At 38.8% G+C, this 23,347-nt stretch overlaps 1 protein-coding gene across 3 annotated transcripts in view; it reads left to right on the top strand.

Moving 5' to 3' along the window:
• The window catches only part of LOC101474776 (nuclear GTPase SLIP-GC), a 162,196-nt gene extending 139,820 nt beyond the window's left edge, over positions 1-22,376 (top strand). The window contains exons 4-27 of one of the 3 annotated variants that reach the window (XM_076883178.1): positions 9,166-9,193; positions 9,329-9,410; positions 9,581-9,693; positions 11,114-11,152; positions 11,781-11,822; positions 11,940-11,978; positions 12,396-12,420; positions 12,543-12,629; positions 12,951-13,038; positions 13,827-14,043; positions 14,151-14,366; positions 15,986-16,192; positions 16,285-16,460; positions 17,688-17,781; positions 17,865-17,952; positions 18,070-18,191; positions 18,457-18,630; positions 18,712-18,863; positions 18,969-19,086; positions 19,202-19,310; positions 19,414-19,544; positions 19,751-19,832; positions 20,022-20,099; positions 20,253-22,376. In XM_076883178.1, coding sequence (XP_076739293.1) covers positions 9,344-9,410; positions 9,581-9,693; positions 11,114-11,152; positions 11,781-11,822; positions 11,940-11,978; positions 12,396-12,420; positions 12,543-12,629; positions 12,951-13,038; positions 13,827-14,043; positions 14,151-14,366; positions 15,986-16,192; positions 16,285-16,460; positions 17,688-17,781; positions 17,865-17,952; positions 18,070-18,191; positions 18,457-18,630; positions 18,712-18,863; positions 18,969-19,086; positions 19,202-19,310; positions 19,414-19,544; positions 19,751-19,832; positions 20,022-20,099; positions 20,253-20,371 — 2,583 coding nt within the window. In that variant the 5' untranslated portion in view covers positions 9,166-9,193; positions 9,329-9,343 and the 3' untranslated portion in view covers positions 20,372-22,376. Of the gene's footprint in view, positions 1-8,813; positions 9,194-9,328; positions 9,411-9,580; positions 9,694-11,113; positions 11,153-11,780; positions 11,823-11,939; positions 11,979-12,395; positions 12,421-12,542; positions 12,630-12,950; positions 13,039-13,826; positions 14,044-14,150; positions 14,367-15,985; positions 16,193-16,284; positions 16,461-17,687; positions 17,782-17,864; positions 17,953-18,069; positions 18,192-18,456; positions 18,631-18,711; positions 18,864-18,968; positions 19,087-19,201; positions 19,311-19,413; positions 19,545-19,750; positions 19,833-20,021; positions 20,100-20,252 lie in introns of those variants that run through there. The other 2 variants (XM_004559361.3, XM_004559362.3) reach the window with 2 other exon arrangements.
• Positions 22,377-23,347: the final 971 nt, after the last annotated feature.

Here is a 23,347-nt window from a genome sequence, read left to right as displayed (position 1 = left end):
GCTAATTATAGGCCAATCTCCAACGTTCCTTTCATATCGAAAATCCTTTAAAGAGTAGTTGTCAAACAGCTAACAGATCATCTGCAGAGGAATGGTTTATTTGAAGAGTTTCAGTCAGGTTTCAGAGCTCATCACAGCACAGAAACAGCTTTAGTGAAGGTTACAAATGATCTTCTTATGGCCTCTGACAGTGGACTCATCTCTGTGCTTTTCCTGCTAGACCTCAGTGCAGCATTCGATACTGTCGACCATAATATCCTATTAGAGCGATTAGAACATGCTGTAGGTATTACAGGTACTGCACTGCAATGGTTTGTATCATATCTATCTAATAGACTCCAATTTGATGGCCGCCCCTCCCTGAGCCTGGTTCTGCTGGAGGTTTCTTCCTGTTAAAAGGGAGTTTTTCCTTCCCACTGTCGCCAAAGTGCTTGCTCATAGGGGGTCATATGATTGTTGGGTTTTTCTCTGTACCTATGAAGCAACAATGTAATACAATAATAACAATAAAAAACAATAAACGGACAGTAAAAGAATTAAAACAATAACTAAACTAATTCAAATAAGACCAAAATGCTTGGGTCATAGTGTGTTAAAAGCCAGGGCATAGAAATGTGTCTTTAGTAAAGATTTAAATTGCTCAAGTGTTTGTGCAGATCTAATATTTAAGGGGAGACTATTCCAAAGTCTGGGACCTGCCACAGAGAAGGATCTATCACCACGGGATTTGAGGTTAGTCCGTGGGATGGACAACATTAGTTTTGAGCTAGACCTCGTGGTTTTTCCTGGAGCATAGGCAGAGAGGAGCTCAGACAAATGATTATCGCCCAGTAGCCCTAACATCTGTAGTGATGAAGTGTTTTGAGAGGCTCATGAAACCCTTCATCAGTTCCCTCCTTCCTCCCGACTTCGACTCACTGCAGTTTGCATACCGGACAAACAGATCTACCGGAGATGCTGTAGCACAGGTCCTGCATACCACACTGAGCCATCTAGATGAGGGATGTGGGAACTATGTGAGAATGCTGTTTATAGATTACAGCTCAGCATTCAACACCATAGTGCCCCACACCCTCTCGGGTAAGCTCCAAGATCTGGGATTCAGTACATCTTTGTGCAGGTGGATTCATAGCTTCCTGACCGCGAGACCACAGTCAGTGAGAATAGGGGATGTATACTCCCATACACTCTCATTGAACATAGGGGCCCCCCAGGGATGTGTACTGAGCCCCCTTCTCTACTCCCTCTACACCGCGGACTGCACGGCCAGACACCCCACTAACTCCATTGTGAAGTTTGCTGACGACACAGTGGTGGTGGGACTCATCTCTGGGAACGACGAGAGGGCCTACCAGAGTGAGGTGGATGGACTAGCAAAGTGGTGTGAGGCAAATCACCTCTCCATGAACATCAGCAAAACAAAGGAGATGGTGATTGACTTCAGAAAACAGAGAGGTGAGAAAACTCACACCCCAATTCAGATCAATGGAACCCCTGTGGAGAGAGTCTCCAACTTCAAATACCTCGGTGTCCACATCAACGAGGACCTCACTTGGAGTACACATACGGACTTCCTCATTAGTAAAGGCAGACAGCGCCTCTATCACCTGAGGCGTCTAAAGAGGTTTAAGATCTCCGAGAATATACAGAGGAGATTCTACACTGGTGTCATTGAGAGCATCCTGTGCAACAACATCATGGTGTGGTACGGGAACTGCACAGTACAGCAACAGAAAGCCCTGCAGAGGGTTGTGCGCACAGCTGAACGCACTATGGGAACACCTCTACCAGCACTGCAGGACATCTATGCTGAAAGGTGCAGATCCAGGGCCATCAGGATCATTAGGGACTCCAGCCATCCCGCCCACAAACTGTTCAGGCCACTGAGGTCAGGGAAGCGCCTCTGTAGCCTGAAAACAAGAACAGAAAGGTTCAGGAGGAGTTTTTACCCACAAACAGTGAGACTCCTCAACCAAAACACAAACCGGACAACATGATGGACAATCTCACACACAGTACATAATTTGCACTTTACTTTTTTCTCTGAACCTTATCCGTACCTTATTATATACATCTGTACTATGTAAATATGTATATTTTTATAGTTTTTTTATTCAAATCATTACAGTGCAATATCTTGCACGTCATGGATATATACTTATAAGCACAAACATATGGACTTTTACATTGTTTTTATATATATATATATATATATATATATATATATATAAAAACATATATTTTTTTTTTTTTTTTTTTTTTACTTTTAACTTTTGTTTCTTTCCCTTTTTTTCTTAGTTTTATGTAAAATCTTTTTTAGCATGTTTGCACAGTCGGGGGGAGTACTTTTTTAGCCAGAAAAAACATTTCACTGTATGTTGTACCAGCTATAACTACATGTGACAAATAAATAAAGAATTGAATTGAGACAGGTAAGGAGGGGCTCGGGCATTAAGTGACTTAAAAACAAAAAGTAGAAGTTTAAATTGGATCCTGTAGGAGACAGGAAGCCAGTGTAAAGAAGCTAAAACTGGGGTTATATGCTCTCTCCGTTTGGTACCAGTTAGCAGGCGAGCAGCAGCATTTTGAACCATCTGAAGACGATGGATGGTGGCCTGATCTAGACCATAATACAATGAATTGCAGTAGTCCAATCTGCAAGTAAGAAAAAGGTGAATAACACGCTCAAAGACGTTAGCCGGAAGGTATGGCTTTACCTTGGCTAGCTGTCTTAACTGAAAAAAACAGGACTGAACTACTGCACTCACCTGCTTATTCAATTTAAAAGAACCATCAATGTAAACACCTGTCATGATATGAGTAAACAGTTGTTGTTTAAGGTGCAGTTCATGTGGAAGCCACCGGAGGGTGGTGTGGAGACAATAAAAAAGTGATGGCTAAAACCTAAGACGGTGTCATGTCTGCTCCCTGAAGCAATATCCTAACATGGTGTCAGAAGTGAACTGATAAGGCTATAGAAGAGTGTCGCACACATGGAAGGGCTTAAGCCGCCAGCTGGACTTGATTTGCTGCCAGGGAACCTCTCGGAAAATTGGAGACGGTTTTGGCAACGGTTCGAGCTGTATCTAGCGGCTACAAGAGGTGCTAGCAAGCCACCCGAGGTACAGTCTTCACTATTTCTTCACGTTGCTGGAGAGGAAGCGGTTGAAGTGTACAATACCTTCACGTTTGCGGAAAATGGTGATGAGCATAAGCTGACGAAAATAATGGAGAAATTTGAGGAATACTGTAGCCCAAAGAAGAACATAACCTATGAAAGGTACAAGTTTTTCACGTGTGTGCAAGGGGATATGCCAATTAGCCAGTACATCACGGAGCTAAAGCTAAGGGCCAAGTCATGTGAATTTGGACAACTGCAAGAATCCCTCATCAGAGATCGCGTAGTGTGTGGAATTACATCGGATGCAATGAGAGAAAGGCTGTTAAGAGAAGATGATATTACTCTCGAAAAAGTAGTTCAGCTTTGCATTGCAGCTGAGACCACAAAAGCTCAAATCAAGCAAATGCATGAGGAGGATCGCAATGCTCAAGTCTCTGCACATGAAAGTAAAGACGGAGATGCAGTGAGACATAAGCAGACAAGCAAAAAAGACAGACAAAGTAAGATGAAACCGAACGACAAAGACCAAGCAAGCACGTTTAATTGCAAACGATGTGGAACTAAGCATGCATCACGCCAATGCCCTGCTTATGGCAAACAGTGCAAGAACTGCGGGAAAATGAATCACTTTGCCAGAATGTGTAGATCGAGAAAAGTGCACACTGTCGCCGATGAAGCCACGGATCAGCAGGTAAGTCTGTTCATTGGGGCTGTAAATGCAAAAACACGGACACAAACAGATGAATGGACTGTAGAAATAAAAGTTGGCCATAAACCTGTGAAATTCAAACTTGATACTGGTGCACAAGCCAATGTGGTTCCCTACAGTCTACTACGAAGAATAGGAAATAAGCAAATGCTTAGACCCACAAATGTCAGGTTGTCAACATACACCGGAGACAAAATAGCAGTTAAAGGAAAGTGCACTTGGGCAGTGAAATACAAAAAGAAAAGTTTTGCTTTGGAGTTCATTGTCGTAAAATCAGAAACCAAGCCAATTCTGGGAATTCAAACATGTGAAGAAATGGGACTCATCAAGAGAGTGATGGCACTGAATAAAAGTGATGAAATGGACATCTTCAAAGAAAAACTCAAAGTAGAACTGGACAGAATGGAAAAAATGGAGGTGATTACAAAAATTGAAGAGCCTACCCAGTGGGTAAATCCAATCGTCATTGTGGAAAAGGCTACTGGACGACTGAGAGTCTGCCTAGATCCTCGTGATCTCAATACAGCAGTCATGAGAGAGCACTACCAGTTGCCAACAGTTGAAGAGATAACGAGCCGACTGGCAAAGGCCAAATACTTCACTGTGCTGGACGCAAGCTCAGGATTTTGGCAACTTAAATTGGATGAAGCCAGCTCTCGTCTCTGTACATTCAACACACCTTTTGGTTGTTACAGATTCCTTCGCCTGCCTTTTGGAATTAATTCAGCTCCAGAAGTATTCCACAGGACGGTGAGGCAGCTGTTTGAGGGGATTGATGGCGTCGAGACATACATAGACGACCTTTTGATCTGGGGAGAGACTAAAGTACAGCATGACGACAGACTGAGGCAAGTGCTGGAGAGAGCAAGAGCAAAAAATTTTAAGCTGAACAAGGACAAATGCAAGGTAGGCCTGGAGGAAATTAAATACCTTGGCCACATCTTCTCGGCAGATGGTTTGAAACCAGATCAGAGCAAGATAGAGGCAGTAAAGAAAATGCCTACACCAGAGTGCAAAAAAGATGTGGAGCGATTTCTGGGTATGGTGACATACCTAGCAAAGTTCATTCCAAACATGTCACAACACACAGAGCCATTACGCGGCCTTACCAGAGATGATGTTGCATGGCAGTGGGAAGGTGAGCATCAGCACGCATTCAACAAATTGAAAACAATTCTTACTGAAGCTCCTGTGCTCAGATACTACGATGTACAGCTTCCAGTAACACTATCTGTCGATGCTTCTAAAAGTGGACTCGGTGCTGTCTTACTACAAGATGGCAAGCCAGTTGCTTATGCATCACGCTCATTAACAGAGACTGAACAGCGTTATGCACAAATAGAAAAGGAGATGTTGGCAATTGTGTTTGGTGCAGAGCGTTTCCATCAGTATGTGTATGGCAGAGAAGTGAATGTGGAGTCAGATCACAAACCACTAGAAGTGATAATGAAAAAGCCGTTGAGCAGTGCTCCAGCAAGAATACAGAGACTCCTAATGAGACTGCAAAAATATCAGGTACAAGTACAGCACAAGCCAGGAAGTGAAATGTACATCGCAGACACATTATCCAGAGCATATTTGCCAGTGACCAGCTCATCTGATAATGAGATAGAAGACCAGGTGCACATGGTAATTTCCAACTTACCTGTGACAAGTGCAAAACTAAAGGAATTCAGAAAGGAAACAAGGAATGATATGACACTGACTAAACTTACAGAGACAGTTCTGGATGGATGGCCAGAAACAAGAAACCAAGCTGCAACAGAAATCCAAGTGTATTGGAATTACAGGGAACAAATTTCAGTAGTGGATGGAGTTCTGTTCAAAGGAGAGCAGCTTATTGTTCCTGCAGCACTGAGAGCAGAAATGCTAAAGCGCATTCACGAGGGTCACTTGGGTATTGAAAGCTGCCGACGCAGAGCGAGAGAAGTACCCTTTTGGCCTGGAATGTCACAGAGTATCACAGAGATGGTGAACTGCTGTGATGTGTGCAGTACTCACCAGAAACGACAGAACAAAGAACCACTACATCCACATAGTGTTCCTGAAAGACCTTGGCAGAAGATAGGTGTACTTACTTTTGACCAGCAGGAATATCTCCTCTTAGTGGATTACTATTCCAAGTTCATTGAGGTTGAGTGGCTGAAGTCAGACACAAGAAGTGCAACAGTTATCACTCATCTTAAGTCACAATTTGCCAGACACGGGATTCCTGAAACGGTGATTTCAGACAACAGACCACAGTTCAGCTCCCGTGAATTCCAAGACTTTGCAAAAGAGTGGGAGTTTTGTCACAACACTACGAGCCCCCACCATGCACAGTCAAACGGAATGGCAGAGAGAGGAGTACAAACAGTGAAACTCTTGTTAAAAAAGGCAAAAGCTGAGGGGAATGACCCGTATCTATCATTAATAAATCTGAGGAGTACACCGTTGGAGGACATTGGAGCGTCACCAGCCCAGCTGCTAATGGGTCGACGCATAAGAACAATACTTCCACCGACATCGCAAGGATTGAAACCTCACATGGTCACTAAGACAGTGCAGCAGTTGTTAGAAACAAGACAACAGAAACAGAGAGAATACTTTAACCAAGGAACCAAAGCACTTAAGCAACTGCAGGTTGGTGACACTGTCAGAATGTGGCAACAGGGCGTATGGAATCCAGCTCAGGTGACAGGTTTATCTGAACATCCAAGATCTTATGTTGTTCAGATGCCTGATGGACAGACATATAGAAGGAACAGAAAGTTTCTAAGGCAGTCAAGGGACAATCAAAATGTAACACAGCAAAATGAGTGTGATGAAACACAGGGACAAAGTGAGATGGACATGCAAAGTACAAATGTCACTCCCACAGAGTTTCCAAGTTCCCCACCCAAAACTGCGAGTGGACGTATTGTTTCCAAGCCCAGAAGGCTTATTGAGGAATAAAATGAACATTATGTTTTGAGCACATGCTTTGATATAAAAAAAATAAATAAATTAAAAAAAAAAAATGGGAAGAAAAAATATGTTCACTGGAGAGAAATGTGAGTATGCCAAGAGGCATTTTTATTTTCTCCCTTTCTTTTTTCCACAGGTCGTGGGCCTTGAGTGGTGGTGTGGGTTGCTTTGTTGTTTGCCCCTGTTGTTGTAGAAAAAAAAAAAAAAAAAAAGGGGGATGTCATGATATGAGTAAACAGTTGTTGTTTAAGGTGCAGTTCATGTGGAAGCCACCGGAGGGTGGTGTGGAGACAATAAAAAAGTGATGGCTAAAACCTAAGACGGTTTCATGTCTGCTCCCTGAAGCAATATCCTAACAACACCGAGGTTTTTTACATGTGTTTTAGAATACGAGGAAAGGGTGCCCAGAGTGCTGTCGATATGATTAAAGTTGCCAAAAATGACAACCTCAGTTTTATTTTCATTTAGCTTTAAAAAATTTAATGACAACCACTGTTTGACATCATCAAGGCAGCGTAATAAGAGCTGCGGATGGTTTGACCCTGCTTTTAAAGGATGAGCAGCGTAGTCAAAAGCACTCCCGCAATCCAGGTGAAGAAGTCAGGCATCAAATAATTTTATTACTCAAACTACACTTTCTATTTCATCATATTGATTACATTTAAACATGATTAACCATTAGCAAAATAACATCTAAGTAAACTCAGTTTTATCACTCTGCATCACGATTCCCATAAAAAGGCTGGATGCTAAGTCCTTCTTTTCCACTTTTAGACAGAGATGAACCGAGGGATCTCATTGTCTTTGGCACTTTGAATATGGAAGGAAAATCATTTGTTTCAGTTCTATCACATCACAAACTGCAGATACTTTATGTGGCCCTACAAATGTATGTTTTACAAATAAACTTGCCTTGCCTTGCCTTTTCATATGCTGTCCCTTTTTTTGTTTTGTTTTACAATGTGAATACATTAACATTAAAACGAATAGCGTAGGGAGGATAAGAAGGAATGTTTGTGTGAACCGCAATCCTTTTATGTAGTGATACAACATTTGAGCATGTTAAATACGCCATTCTAAAAACACAAACACTGATTAAGCAACAACTTTCAGCCAAGATTTATAAATTCTTTTTCCTTCTAACTGTCAGTGAATCTACTACCTATACACCATAATTCAGCAAGTCAAACTAATGCTGGGCATACAGTGTGCGATTTCTGGCCCATTTTGAGCCGATTTTTGAGTCGTGCGACCGTTTTGGCGATCGGCCCGATTTTGGCCTTCATCGTGCGTCGTGCATCGTGTAGTATACGTGGGGTAACGAGAAGCGATTAATACCTCACGACCAGCTCCCGATCATCAATCGCTTGGTCGTGAGGGTGTCACCGCAGCTTCTCACACTGCGGACCCGCAAACACAAATGTCAGCGAAAAAGACGGCGTAGCACGGCAGTGCAGCGTGTGATCTGGACACAAGCGATGGAGGCACAACTTGTAGAACTATGGCAAGCTCATCCGAGCCTTTTCGATGTGGCCTCACAAAATTATCACGACCACAACAACCGTGAAAATAGTTGGATGTATAGTGCTGCTCAATCACAGCTGCTTGATAAATGTTTTTCATTAGCAATTTAGCAAAGTTGATGGTGGTGGTGTGCATGTCTGTGTGAGTGAAAGACAGAGAGGGAGAGCGAGCGACAGAATTTCTGTTATAACCTTCATTTTATGGACGCACAGTTTGAGCACTCAGGTCGCATCAGAGCATCGGGCCGTATAGTGTGAGACCCTGCATCGTGACCTACGAACTTCTAACCCCTGCGAGTCAATCGTACAGTTTGAGCAGAAGCTGAATAACGCGACTGAAAAAATCGCACAGTGTCTGCCCAGCATAAGCCCAGCATTAACAGTTACATTTATCTATTGTGGGATGGTTGTGGCTGGCCCGATGACTGTGACATAACAGAGTGGCAATTTCTATTTTTATTAATACTTTTGAGGATTAAAGATGGTATTAATAATTATTTTTTAAAGTGTTCATCACCCAACATCGTTTCACTCCTCTGTTAAAAAGTAAAACAAAAAAGAAAAACAAAACATTTGCTCCGAGGCAGGTTGTTACCTGTCTGCCAGCCACACCCTTCTGCACAAACACCTCCTCTTCCTGCTTTTCTCAGTTCTCCGTTCTGCTTTTTCCTGCTCCTGCGTTACTCATGTTGGATTAACCTTTCTATTTTATGTATAGATGCAGTTGCACCTGTGCAGTCTGAGCCACACAGTTCCAGTTTGTTTTTAACCGTATCTGTTTGTGGACTTTGCTCTTTGCTCGATTTCTTTCTTCCCGCTTGTTTCCTATTGTTGTCTCACTGCTTCCCTCACATCTCCCTCAGCAGCCTTTTCCTGCATTACTTTCGACAAAAGGTGAGCAGTTTGAACTTTTAATCTGAATTTAATATCAGTGTCCCTGATTATATATGGATTAAAGGAGAAGTCGATCACAAATGTCTAATTTGTAAAGCAGTACTGTCTGGTTAAATATTGCATTTTATATTTCAGTTTCATTTCTTGGTCATGGATGATTTCGTAAGAAACAAACTGGTTGAATGGGGGCTAAGTGAGTGGGTAGAAAAATTTAAAGGTAAAGTATTAACGTGAATCTGTGATTGGTACAGATACTGATTCTGTTGTGATCTGTTAACTGTAAAACAGCTCATAGATTTGGGCTGATTGCTTTTTCACTCATTAAGAAGAATTTCTGAAGCAAGTTGAGGATAAACTTTATCTCTGCAACTTTATTTTTTCTTACAGATGAACAAATCGATGCTGAAAGTCTGTATGAGCTTGATGATCGAGAAATTGAGAATTTGATCACAAAAGCTGGACCAAGAGTGAAATTCAGGAAGAGACTCAAGCTGTTAAAGGTAATTAAGTTTAAAAAAAAAAAAAAAAAAAAAAAAAAAAAATTATATATATATATATATATATATATATATATATATTGCTATATACAGAGGTGAATTTTTGTTAGAATTATCTGTATATTTAAAAATGCACTGGCAGTAATAATCAGTGATGGAAACAGCAGCGATAAAAGGAACGCTGTTACTTTTTTCAGTAACTAGTAATCTAACTATTTGCTATTTCTATTGTTACAACGATGTTACTGTTACTAACAAATGTGGTGTGGACGTGTTACAGTTTTTCAACACACAGATGTATGAAGCTGTCTTCAGCTAATTTAAAGTGGATACTATAAATTAGATAGATTTTCTCCTGAATACTATTGCTATTTTTCTGCAGAAGGAAACTGTAAAAGCTGCATTTTCTAAGGAGCAAAAACAAAAAACTCCACCCTTTCTATGGGCTTAAATTGTGGTCATAAATATTTTGTACTTGTAAATCAAATGTGTAGTTGTAAACTCAGTTTTGTAACCTTGTAACGTAATAGTGTCACGGCTGGCGGGGTGAGCTGTGTGGTGTTGGAGGAAAAGGAGGACCCAAAATGCGGCAGTGACTGATGATTCGAGTGACGTTTATTTACAAGTGGTGGAGTGGGGGAAAAACAGGCAGTGAGGCATGACAAAACAACTGAAGAAACCTAAACTGGGAGAACTAAATGACAAACCTGAGAGCATACAAAAGGGGTGCGGGGCAGAGAGACGCAGAGACAGGAACAAAACACCATAGAACGCACATGAGCCAACAACGAACACAGACCGACACCCACTATATATACACACACAAGGTAATCGGGTAATCACACACAGGAGGGAAGAACAGCTGATCCGAATACACATGATGACTGGAGGACACAAGCTGAACACAATGACAACAGACAGAGACCTTCAGAATAAAACAGGAAATCTAGAACACAAACCGGACACAAGGGGGAGGACACAGAATACCAAAATCGGAATAACTAGAACAGAGGAAAATAATCATAAAAACAGAAAACGCTGGGTCAACGAGCCAGCACCATGACAAATAGTGACTTTTCCTAGTAATAATTTATTTTTAAAATATTGTAGCTCAGTTACTAACTCAATTAGTTTTTTTGAAGAAGTAACTACTAACTATAACAAATTAATTTTTCAAAGTAATTTGCCCAACACTCGTAATAATATCTAGCGCAATTTTTGTTAAGTCTTTACTAAGATGGATTTGCAATGTTTTGATTGTGCTAGAAAGAACAAAACACAAATCAAGAAACAGTCATTTCTTTTCAATTAAGTTACAAACTATTTTGTTGCATTGAGGTTCAGTATCTATACAAGAAATGCAGTTTTTAATACATGTTTAAGTGCTCAGTATTGTATTCGGCTTTGCACTTTTTATCTGCAGGGTAAACAGGAGCATGAAGAAGTAGCTGGTTTGGTTCAGGTAAGGATTTTACTGAATTTCAGATATATTAGCCAACTGCCTGAGACAAAGGAAAGCTTGATTTTGTTGCCTATACGGTAAAATACTGATTCAATATTAATTTTAGTACCTCCGATTGACATAACCAGATGTCATTACTGCCGACGTAAATTACAGTTTTGCCGAATTTATGTTTACCTTTCAGTTTTACATTTCCCTCAGTGTCATCTGTTCTGGTCGTCTTTGCTGGTTTCTCTAGCCTTACATGTTTCAGAACAGAATCACCAATTACCAGAGTTTGATGCCTGGCAGGTGTTTCGAAAAGTGGGTAAAAACAGTTAGACACATGAACAGATTGGTGGTGTACCAGGAGCTTCTGTTTAAGACTGTGCTTCGTCCTCATCGTCACCCAGTCATCCTGTTTCCCCGGCTGCTCGGGACAATCTGCCAGAGGGAGCTAACTGGGCCTACGCTACCTTTGGCTCCACGGGCTAAAGGGGCTTGGCTAGCTAAGGGATTTTTGAGGGTGCGAAGCAGAATCTCCAATTCTGTGATCCTGGCCTCCTGTGTCTCACTGGCAGTAATTATTTGTAGAGTAATTTTGTTAATTCTTAACTAATATAGATTTAAACTGTTTTTACTGTTGTAGGAAGAACAAACCTCAAATCAGGAAACAGTCATTTCTTTTCAAGTCAGTTTAAAACCGTTTTTTTCCCCCTTCAGATTTAATGTCCATATGACAAATACAATTTTTAATACATGTTTAAGAGCTTAATATTAAACACTGCTTTGCACTTTTTATCTGCAGTATGAACAGGAGCATGAAGAAGCAGCTGATGTGGTTCAGGTAAGGATTATACTGAATTTCAGACACATGAGCCAACTGCCTGAGACAAAGTAAAGCTCCATTCTCTGGTCTATAGAAACTGACGACTCTCTACAGAAACCAATAAATGACCGAATCTAAAAAGTTCATTCATAGGGGGTTGGGAAATATACATTTTGCCCTAGCTAGGGAATTCGCCAACTGTCTCTGTAGGTCTTTATGACTGGGACTTAATTATGTAAAAGAATTGTCTCATAGATGTTTACTAAGAAGAAGGTAATTTATGATGTATTCTTCATCAGCCTGCTGGTTGAAAACATAACTGCATTTAAGTTTGTTGATTGTAAAACTTGTACGTTAGTGTCCTTTAAATGCTGTTAAAGAGCAATGCCAATACAAATAGTGATAATTTCCTGTATAACTCATATTCATCCTCAGGTCTTGCCATCCACAAGTGATACAGGTGAGACACATGCATCGTATTTATTGCATCTCATATTAGTCGGTGTTTTAAAGGCACATAACTTTACTAAGAGTAACTTTCAATGCTTTGTTCTTATTGTTTTGTTGTTTTTATCCAATCAGGAAAGAGAAAATCAGACCTTCAAAGTGATGCCAGCAGGTTGCAGTCACCAGCTAAGCGTCAGCGTCAGTCTTTGCCAGGATTTGCAGGTATTTACGTCTCTTTTTAAACAGTGTCACAGTTTAAGCCACTATAGGGTTAAATTTCTGTTCAGCACAATTTGTCCAACATGCCAGTTTCATCTTTGATGTTAGAAATTACTTTTTCTTTGGGCTGTTGTCAAAATTTAACAGTAACATGATGCATGGTATAGTAAGTTTGATTGGTAAGTGGTCACATTATGATCCTGATATACTCTAATTCACACAGGTTTGTTTTTTTAACATGAGATTTTACATTTTCTGTTGATTCTAATCTATAATTCCTTCTAAATAGTTTTTTTTTTTTTTTTTTACTTTTTTTGTCTACAGAATCAATCATACTGTCTGATGTGAAAAGCATCATGACATTTGTACATGAAAGACTAAATGAGCAAGACAAACTCAGTGCTTTCTTGAAGTGAGTATTAAGTTTTTTCATATTTTGTAATGTATGGGCCTGGTTCCACTCCTGATCGTGTGACAGTTTCACAAACAGATCAAAGAGAGATTGTTTTTAAAGAAAGCAAAAATGCAGATGCAAATGGCTGTAAAACATCCTCAGAAGCTGCTAGTTATGTGTAATTTAGTCACACAGAGAAGATGGTCCATCTTTCAAGAGTCTTGACACACGCAAAAATAAGCAGTATATTCAGATAATCACAACAATTAAAATAATTCAGTCCAAACAAACTTTATGGATGTCACACTGGTTACACCAAGAAACAGTCACAGGAATGAGTAACTACATTGATGAGGATTTAGAATCAATACTAATTGCACGTCTTTGGACTGTTGGAGAAAGACAGAGTACCGGGAGAGAACCGAGGCAAACATGGAGATAAACTCAAAATAAAAAGCCCCCCAGCCAGATGTTGGTGTGAGACAACAGTGCTAAACATCATGCCACCGTGCCACCTGTTCATGAACCCTTTAGGTTTAATATTCACCAATTTGTCTCTTGTGTCAGATTGTATGACACAGACTGCTGACATACAGCAGTACAATTACAGATGCTGAAATAATTCTGTAGTAAAATAAAACAACATATAATAAACGATTTGTGGAACCAGTGTATAAAACTGAAATATCTAGTAATGATTCATTGAATAATCACTACCATGATTATACATTTGAAATCTTTTGAAGCATGCTTAAAAATGTTTCATGACTGAATCCATTAACCATATTTAAAATCTTGTTCAACAGGAAAAAGATCAGTGATTTGGAGACAGACAAGAGGGAGCTGGTTGGCGTCTTTGGTAAAACTGGGGCTGGAAAGAGCTCTTTGATAAATGCCATCATTGAAGAGAAGAATCTTTTACCCTCAGGAAGCATCAATGCCTGCACCTCAGTCATGATAAAACTGGAAGCTAAAACACACAGCTCAAAGTATGAAGCAGAAATTGAGTTCATCACAAAAGAGGTAAAACAAATTCCCAAAGTTTGTTTAGTATGTGTGTTACACTGCAGTTCTTGGGGCTTACGCCTGAGTACATGGCTCAATAAATGGCTTGTCATCTATTTTTGTAGGAGTGGAGAGATGAGTTGTGGTCATTTCGTCAGCTTCTTGACAATAATAAAAATCAGGAAAAGGAAGACGATGATTATCATGATGCTGTTGAAAAGCTGTCAGCACTGTATGGACAAGAATGGAAAAAGTCCTTTGAAAACCTCATGGAGAACAAATATTTCAAAGAAATTCCAGAATTTCTCCAATCCAGGCGGAAGATTTTGACATGTGAATCAGTAAGACAAAAACTCTCATATTACTACTATAACAGTCAGCCATTATAGACTACACACTGGGGATGCTGGGAAAAATGCACACAGGTGAAACTAGGACAACCCGGGACACAAAAGGGAACTGACCAAATTAACAAAAGACTAAGAATTGGAAACATATCTCGCTTCTGAAAATAGCATGCAGCGTAGATTCAAAAGTCCAAAAAACACAAAACACTGAAAACAGATCCAGTGATCCCAACAAAACAGATCCTACTGAGATCCAACAATGATCTTTAGATGATCACAATCTAAAATTGAAAACTAATTATTCAGCTTTTAGTGATCCAATTTCTTTTAGTATTTTTTTTTATGTCACTGACTTTTTAATGGTTTTTGTAAAGCACTTCAAGTTTCAAGTTTATTCATTTATAATGCGCTTTTAAAAACAACAGTTGTTGACCAAAGTACTGTACATCAACACAGTCAAAGCGGAAGACATACCAAATAAAATATATTGTATTTTCGTTTAAGTATAGATTAAACAAAAATGGAATCATGGAAAGAACAATAGAAACAGTCTCATCTTGATTTAAAAGCCAGAGATTAAAAGTGGGTCTTTAAACGGGTTTTGAAAGTCTCCATTGTTGGAGAGGTCCTGATATGAAAAGGCAATGAGTTCCATAATTTAGGAGCAGTGACGGCAAATGCCCGGTCTCCTCTGTGTTTTAACCTCGACCTTGGGACAACCAAAAGCATTTGGTCGGCAGACCTCAAGACCCTACAAGTCTACCCATCTTTAAGAGTCACTTAAAAGGGCGACTGAGGTACACTCAAACATGTGATCATGTTTACTAATCATGCTTTATATTGGACGTGAAAAAAGAGTTAGTGTATTAAAGAAAAGGGAAACAACTATGAGTGTAATGGGTGAGTGCAATATCAGGACAGTCAGGGCATGTGCAATACTGGGGTTTGTGCAATATAATTGATGTGTTTCCGTTATTGTTATCTATACTGTCCTCTGTGTCCACTCTTCTTGTCATTGTTTGTTCTGGTATAATGTGATCACTGTTTTTGTCCTTGTCACATGACCTGTAAATAGTGTCTCTGTATGTTTTTACTAACTTGTGTTTAACACCAACCTGCCAGAGGGTGTGCAGATGGAAATTAGCCCAAGGCTATAACCTGGCATATTTATATTTGTTAAAATGTTCATTGATATGTATTGCCCCTCGTTCTAAATAAAATAAAAAATTAAAAAAAATAAATAAATCTTGGGGGAGAATACCGGGTTAGGAGATCAGCAAGATATATAGGGGCTTGGTCATGTAACGTCTGAAAAACAAGTGTTAAAATTTTTAAAATCAATTAGAAAGCTGACTGGTAGGCAATGTAATGATGCAAGTATGGGAGATATGTGATCCTGCTTGCGTGTCCCAGTTAGGAGCTGTACTGCAGTGTTTTGGACTAGCTGCAGTCGGACAATTAATGTAGCGGCAATACCAGAATAGAGGCTATTACAGAAGTCGAGACGCGATGAGATGAAGGCATGAATTGCTTTCTCAAAATCTCTGAGAAAGCGATCGTCACTTGCACTGAGGATTGAAATTAAACTGCACTGCTTTTGCTGTTTATTGCAGGTTAATGAACTCTCTGCACAATTTGTCAAGTACACAAGAAGTGATTCAAAACAAGGAGAAGGTAATGAAGGAAAAAAGTGGTTTTGGCCACTAGTGAAGTGTGTGACTGTCAGGGTGCCAAACAATCCTTTTCTCCAGCATGTCACACTTGTGGACCTTCCTGGAAATGGTGACTGTAACAAGAGCAGAGATCAGATGTGGAAAGGGGTAATTCACATTTACTGCTCTTTGCTTATACTGTGTTGTCTGTAAACAGTCATCTTTCAATGAAGCACTGAGACATGTTATTCTCCTTTCAGATAGTTGGAGAGTGTTCTACTGTGTGGATTGTGACTGAAATTAATCGAGCAGCATCAGAGAAAGAGGCCTGGGAGATCCTGGAAAGTGTCAGTAGTCTGATTGGAAATGGTGGCGAATGTCAGCAAATTCATTTTATCTGCACCAAGTCTGATCTTGTTGATGATTCAGATGATCTGTAAGTAAATTTTGAATGCTGATCAACTACACGGTGTTTCCATGTAAGATAAACCCAGGCTAGACAAAGAATGAAGCACAGGGTGGAGTCTTTTTTAAAAATTAATACAGAACATTTGGGTCAAAAGCAGTCTCAGATGAGATACAATTTTATGATGTTTACTGAAGATGGTGGAATTAGTAATGAACAGAGAATTCCCTGGCCAGAGTGGAACAGCGGAGAATGGGACAGGCAGTGGAATTTTTTAGTTCTAGAGGGACAGCAAGAGAGAAGAGGGTGAGCAATAACAGGAGAGCAGGAGGAGAAAGTGATGTAACTGACATCATGGCAGCTTTTATGTATGTTGCACATAATGTATGAGATTATAGGAAATCGGAAGTCCTTCATTTCCCCAGATTTGAAGGATGGGTCGGGTGTATCCTTCGTGGCCCACCATATCCCAGAATTCATAGCGCGGCCCAGCCTATTCCAGTTTCCAACAATGGCGGCAGCTACTTAGTTTTAATATTACTCATATTACTCTTTCTGGGTCACAAAATAAACTTTCAAGAGATTTTCAGGTGAGAATGTAGCTGTGTAAACTTCAAGTATGTGCTTGGTTTATCAAAACATCACATATTTGCAAAAGTGCGCCGACTTTTTCGGAGACATCTGTTACCCACCAGCTCGATAACTCGAGAACAGCGAACTCCTGGCACGTCATTTAAATTTAATTTTATAAAACTAAATATTTGTATGCTGTATGCATCTTGTCTATTCCTAAGTTGTGAATCTACACCAGCCATATTTCACAGCGCTGTGACTTATGATTTTGAATCACTCAGACTAATGTAGTATTTGTCAGTTTCTTTCTTATTTGAATAAACTCTGGCCAAGAGAGCCAGTGAGGCAAAATCTAAAATACTGTCATTACTCGTTCCCTCCCAGGCTTCTACAGTTCTGATTGGCCAACATTTCTAGAAGGTTAGGATTTGGCATGTTCTTGACAGCGTTTGACTTTGTGTTTGCATTTACATGTGAACAGAGATATTTTCCTTTAAGTGCACATGTGAATGTTTTTTGGGGGTTTTTTTTTAACGAAAACAGAAATTCCCAGTTTTCAAAAATACCTGTGGACATGTGGATGTAGCCCAAGAGTAAATCAAAACCACCCAGCCTGCCCCAAATTAATGATGGTGATGATAATAGTGATGATGGTAACAGTACATATATGCACATTTCTTGTAGTTCATCAGCTGATATCCATGATCGAATAGTTAAAAGAAACATGCAAGCCAAGGGTGAAGTAAAGAAGGCATTCAACAAGCGAACCAAGATTAATGTGAGTTTTATAGGCTGACAGAAAATAATACAGACTATCCACAGTTGTAAGGATGCTTTAAAATTAAATCATTTTTCCCCCAGAAACACTTCACTGATGACAGTTTCAAAGTGTTCACAGTGAGCTCCAGAGAGTTCCTAAAAGGGAAGCATCTAAGTCCAGAAGAGACTGGTAGGTGAAGTCTTGATGCACATGTTGTTTTAGTTTGCTGTGACTGAAAGAAGAATTATTTAATTTGAATTAAAGTGTGTAATGTCAAACTGTGGCACTGAAATTTCTTCTTAACAGAAATAACCAAACTTCAGGGATTTTTGCAAGATCTCAATGACTGTCACTCTGAGACAGTAAACTATGTGAATGGAGCTTATGGGATTCTGTCTTTGATTCAAGGAGCCAACTCCAGAGGAGTGGTAAGGTCAAGTCAAAGATATACAACAACATTCTCTTACGTGTTGGGATTCATCAATTATCTTTGTGTTTCTTATTTATTTATTTATTTATTTATTTATTTTTAATTAATTTATGGGTTATTAATTGTCTCATGCATTTTTGCTGTTATATTTAGTTTCTCAGGTTCTTATTACAGAAGAGTGACTTTTAAAACCAACTGAATTCAAAAACCTATAAGAAATGACAAGTAGTTTTTATGGCTTTATTACTTCAAATATTTTTCAGGATAGTAAAAAAGGCGAGGTGTTTGCAGAACTTGAGAGAATCATGAACCTCCAGCTTGAAAATGTCCGAAAAGAAATGGAAGAGACCTTTACGGCTTTTGAAAAATGTCTTAATGATGGCGTTGAAAAATCCAAAGGTTCATATGGAGAAAAACTCAAGAACTTCTTGTATCGTGTATGTATTTTAAATCTAGTTGTAACAAAACAACAGATTTTACATGAATATGTGTTTAAATAATTCTGTTTCGTGTTTTAGGGAAAGAACAGTGGTTTTTGCAGGGTACTGAAGTGTGTTGTTGAGAATGGTGGTGTGCACAAACCAAAAAAAGGGACCCTAATAAACCTTAACATGAAGCTGGCTTCATGTCTGACCGACAGCATTGATGAAAAATTCAGAGAGATCTTCCCGTAAGAAAAGACAAGTTCTAAACAGTCACATAATATTATTCAAGATAATTTATAACATATAAACTTGCCAACTCTGCCATTAATAACCACGTTTATATGTTTTAGAAATGACTCAGAATGTGGAGCATTCAACGGAGTCATCAATGAATTTTCTCTTAACACTGATTCTCTGATTGAAAAGTACAAAAGTGCTGAACTGCAGCTCAGATTTCTCAGGACAGAGGTAAGAGATGAAACTTTCCTGTCTAAACTAATGGACAGTAAAAGGAAAAAAATGTATTATGACTTGATGTGATTTTAAAATGATGTTCATCCATATTTCATGTTTTTTCTCTAAGGAAGAAAAAATTAAGGCAAAACTGAACAGAATGATGCGGAAACAGAAGAAAAGAGTCTACAGCAGTCTGACAGAGACAATTGAAGACATTATGGAAGAAGGCTACAAGAGTAAGAAATAAGATCAGAGCATCACTACTTACCACAAACACATAGTTATATTTAACACTATATGGCATGAGAAATCTGATTGGAGTTTTCTGTCTTATTGTAGAGGCTGCAGAATTTGAAGGAGAAGGCATGCTGTACTGGATGAGGGAGACTATTAAGAACCACGTGCACTCAAAGAAGGACATGTTTGAGCAGGCAAAAAATACCATGTTGGAGAAGTTGCACAGTTTGATGGTTTGTCACGTTTTATGAAGAAATATGATTACCATATTTTGTTATAATTCACGCAAAGGCTTTTTCTATGTTTAGCTGGAATAGACTTATACAAAAATGTATGTTCAATTTATATTTTTAATGCAGTTTGAGAAACTTCTAAATGTCATTGTATTTGACTTTAACACATTTTGATCTGTGATAAGTAATTACAATTTCTAAAATAGGTAAACATCCTGGAGATTCTGGAGAAAATTATGAAGGAATCCATTGAAAGTTCATTTAAAACTGATGGGAGCTTACTCCCAGGTAAACAGGATAGTTTGCTGTAATTACATTTGATAATGCTTCCTTCCTTTTCACTTTATCTTTACAGTCTTGCACCTGATAGCACAGTCTGTTTACCTTTTTGTCTATCTATTTTTTAATTAACTTCTAAATTACTGAGTGACCTGTTACTGTGGCGAGAAACAATTAAAAAAATATTTTGTTTTTCAGATGTTTCAACAGAGCTTGAGATGGTGAAGAAATATTATGATCAACTTGCAGCCACTCCAGACGATGAAACATCACTTGGTAAATCCTTAAATGTCATCATCAGTATTACATTAAATGTTTTAAATTCAAACAATTGTCCTTAATGGAACCAATGGAAACCAAAGTTTCCATTTGTTATCGCTCTTTGTTAAACCTCCTTTTCTGTTTTTGTCATGGTTGGCTGTGTGGCAGGCAGGCAAGCAGGAGTGGTGGACCCAAAATGCAGGACTCAGACTCAAGGGATGAACTCAAAAGCTTTGATCTCAGCTTTATTTGCTGGCACAGGAAATCAAGCTTACAAAGCAAACTAAACTAAACTGGGAAACAACATAAACTCACGGGGCAAAGGAATACAGAAGCTAAGAAATATAGAACAGAAACCAAAACACCAGCAGTCATAAGCCAAGAATCCAAAGGAAAACAGACCAATAAACAATAATATAGAATCAAAACACTGGGCCACAGGCCCAGAACCGTGATAGTTTTGGATGTTTCAGATTTGCTGACTGGATAGAAACTGCAGAAACCTGGACACATACAGGTTCTCCCAGAGGAAGTGCTGATTAAATCAAAAAACCATCTTTGATTGATTTTGTCTCAATCATTTTCAGTTGTTTTTGTTGGGTCTATTTAAAAGTTGTTTGGTGACATTTGACTTTGATTTTGAGAATGTCTGTATCTTTAATGATTCAAATCTTGAGGCTGACAGAGCAGTTTGAGGAAAAACTGAAAGAGATTTACATTACATCACTCTACATATATTTCAAATCTATTTTAATGTTTTTATTTTATGAATTTAGTTATGGCTCATTCAGATGCCAATGACATTTATATAACACATTTCAGTACATGTAAAATCAGTCTACTTAACACAGAAGATAAAAACATGGCAACACTTTATAATACAGCCCATACCTAACGCGTAGTTCCCCTGTAATTAAATGGAATATCAATGTATTTTATCTAAAATTAAAATTAAAATTGTAATTGTATTTACCTACAAATACTTCTAAAATGTTTAGTACTATAATCTAATGAATCCTAAAATTGATCTTGTAAACTTTGAGACAGGATTGGTCAGTTAGGGTAAGTAGCTCCATCTCCGTCCTGTAGCTACATGACTAGTTTTATCCCTCTACATTGTGTCCATCTTTTCCCTCAATTTCAGGAGTTCTTTTCACTGTGGAATTAATTGTCTGATTATGAGATTAAAAGTAGTTTTTCATCTCAACTTTTCACACTCAAATATGTGTTTTTGACAGGTTTTCATACATTAGAGCCACAGCAGAGGGTGTTTTTCTTGAAAACAATATCGGAATTAGGATTAGATGGATTTGTGTATAAGAAACACCAATAGTCATAGATTTATTTGTAAAAGTTTTTTTTCAAGGACACATTCATACTTCTTGTCATGCTCTTTAATTGTACGTTTCTTGCTCCCAATAACATTTCTGACCTGTCATCTATGTTTATTCTTCACAAAAAATATTACATAAACATTGTTTTGGCAGTAGTATTAGCAGAATCTGTTGTGATATTTTGACAACATTGTGTGTTGTTAACAGAATTTGACCTCTGTCACACCTAACAGCCATTTTTGTTGTTATGCAGGTCTTTCCAAGTACTCGGTGCCATTTGAGGCACTAACTCCTTCCCCACAAAAGAATTGAGTATATTTTGTATTAAAAATATATTATCACATTATTTCTAAAAGCTTGTCTTAAAATGTTAAACCCAATTTACCTTTGTAATAAATTCTACATTTCAGGAAATATTCTTTTCTTTTCTTTTTTTTTAGCATGTGTTAGGTTTTGTATTGTTGATTGTCATTTATGCTTAGCAATATTTAACCATATATGCTTAGAGGTGTATAATCAATTGTGTAGTGATAGGATGTGTGATCTTTAGCAGGCTGCAAAGGCTTGGAATGCATTCCAGGAATGCACACCTACATCCTGGGAGCATGGGAAGAGGTCGTACCTTGTTTTAATGTTTTACGGTAGGATTAATGTAGCTATGTCAGTTTTAGTCTAAGTGCTTTTTACATATAGATGGATTGTTGGATTTTTCAGACCAGCAGGTTAAGGGAAGTCATTTATGGGGTCACACTCTGACCCCACACACTCACACACACACTTACACAACGCACAGGAAAGGTACTCTTTGTTTGTATATAGACGTCATATGTTAATGAACCAATGCATATTCATGTAACCTCAATAAAAGAGCAGTGTTACGGGGGAGCGGAGAGAGCAACTGGGGTCAAGCGAAGGAACGGCGTTTGTCCGGTTCTCTCCCGTGCACGAGGAATATGAACTTTGCCTACTTCGTGTCTTGCTTGCTGTGTAATTATATTGTCTTCAACGTTCCAGCGAATAGGTTCAAGCTACAAACCTATCAGTATGAGTATCCTAAAATGCCATCATTTTTGTTTAGGTTCAGTTGTTAATATAAGTTATAAAAATTTGACAAAAACATTTGACCTTCTTCATTACAGTTTTTCAGCCGTATTCATAATATTATAGCCAGAAGTTTATTTTATTCCACTAAGGCATTTTTCAATGCTTAAAGTCATTGAAATAAGTCTCTGAATAGTCTTTACTCCCATTACTCTTATGGAAATCCTTCTGAATTTGAATTGTTTTTTGTTGTTTTCGTTTGTTTGCTTTCTTTTTGTTTTTTGAGGGGGGGGAAGAACCAGAATAAATATCAATCTTTCATCAACCTTTTTCTCAGTTTTTCTGAATGATTCACAAATGTGTCAAAGCATACCCTGTCCACCCTCTTGTAGTTATTTACAGTATAAACTGATACTGCATCACATAAGTCTGTGATTCTTAACCACTGGGCCATGAGCCACACTTTGAGGGCTGGGGAAAAAAAAGGTATTTTACACCTGTGTCCCTGTCCATTAAAAATAATTTCACTTCCAATGCAGCTTCCCACCACTTGTTGGGGGTTGTTTAATCAGCCTCAATAAGCAACCAGAAGAAGACAGTCTGCCCGCTGTTTATAAATAGCAAAATATATGGAGAAGTTCTTAAAATGCAAAAATGAACATAAAAGTGACAACCCCCCGTCCACAAGGCAACATTTTTGTGCAAGTTTAACCCTGACTTCCTGAAGTATGTGTTTGTGAACGGAGGAAACGAGGCGGACCTGAGAGCCCAGTGTGCAAAGTGTGGACTAATGCTACCCAACGAAGCACTGAACTGATTTTACCCATTGCTGTATACTGTATATGTGTCATAAGCTGATGGGAGAGGCTGCTGCAAACAAGCTACTGA

This window comes from Maylandia zebra, linkage group LG4 (genome assembly GCF_041146795.1).
Source record: "Maylandia zebra isolate NMK-2024a linkage group LG4, Mzebra_GT3a, whole genome shotgun sequence".
Classification (NCBI taxonomy): domain Eukaryota; kingdom Metazoa; phylum Chordata; class Actinopteri; order Cichliformes; family Cichlidae; genus Maylandia; species Maylandia zebra.
Note: the sequence above shows the minus strand (reverse complement) of the source record. Positions and strands in the feature narration are given on the sequence as shown.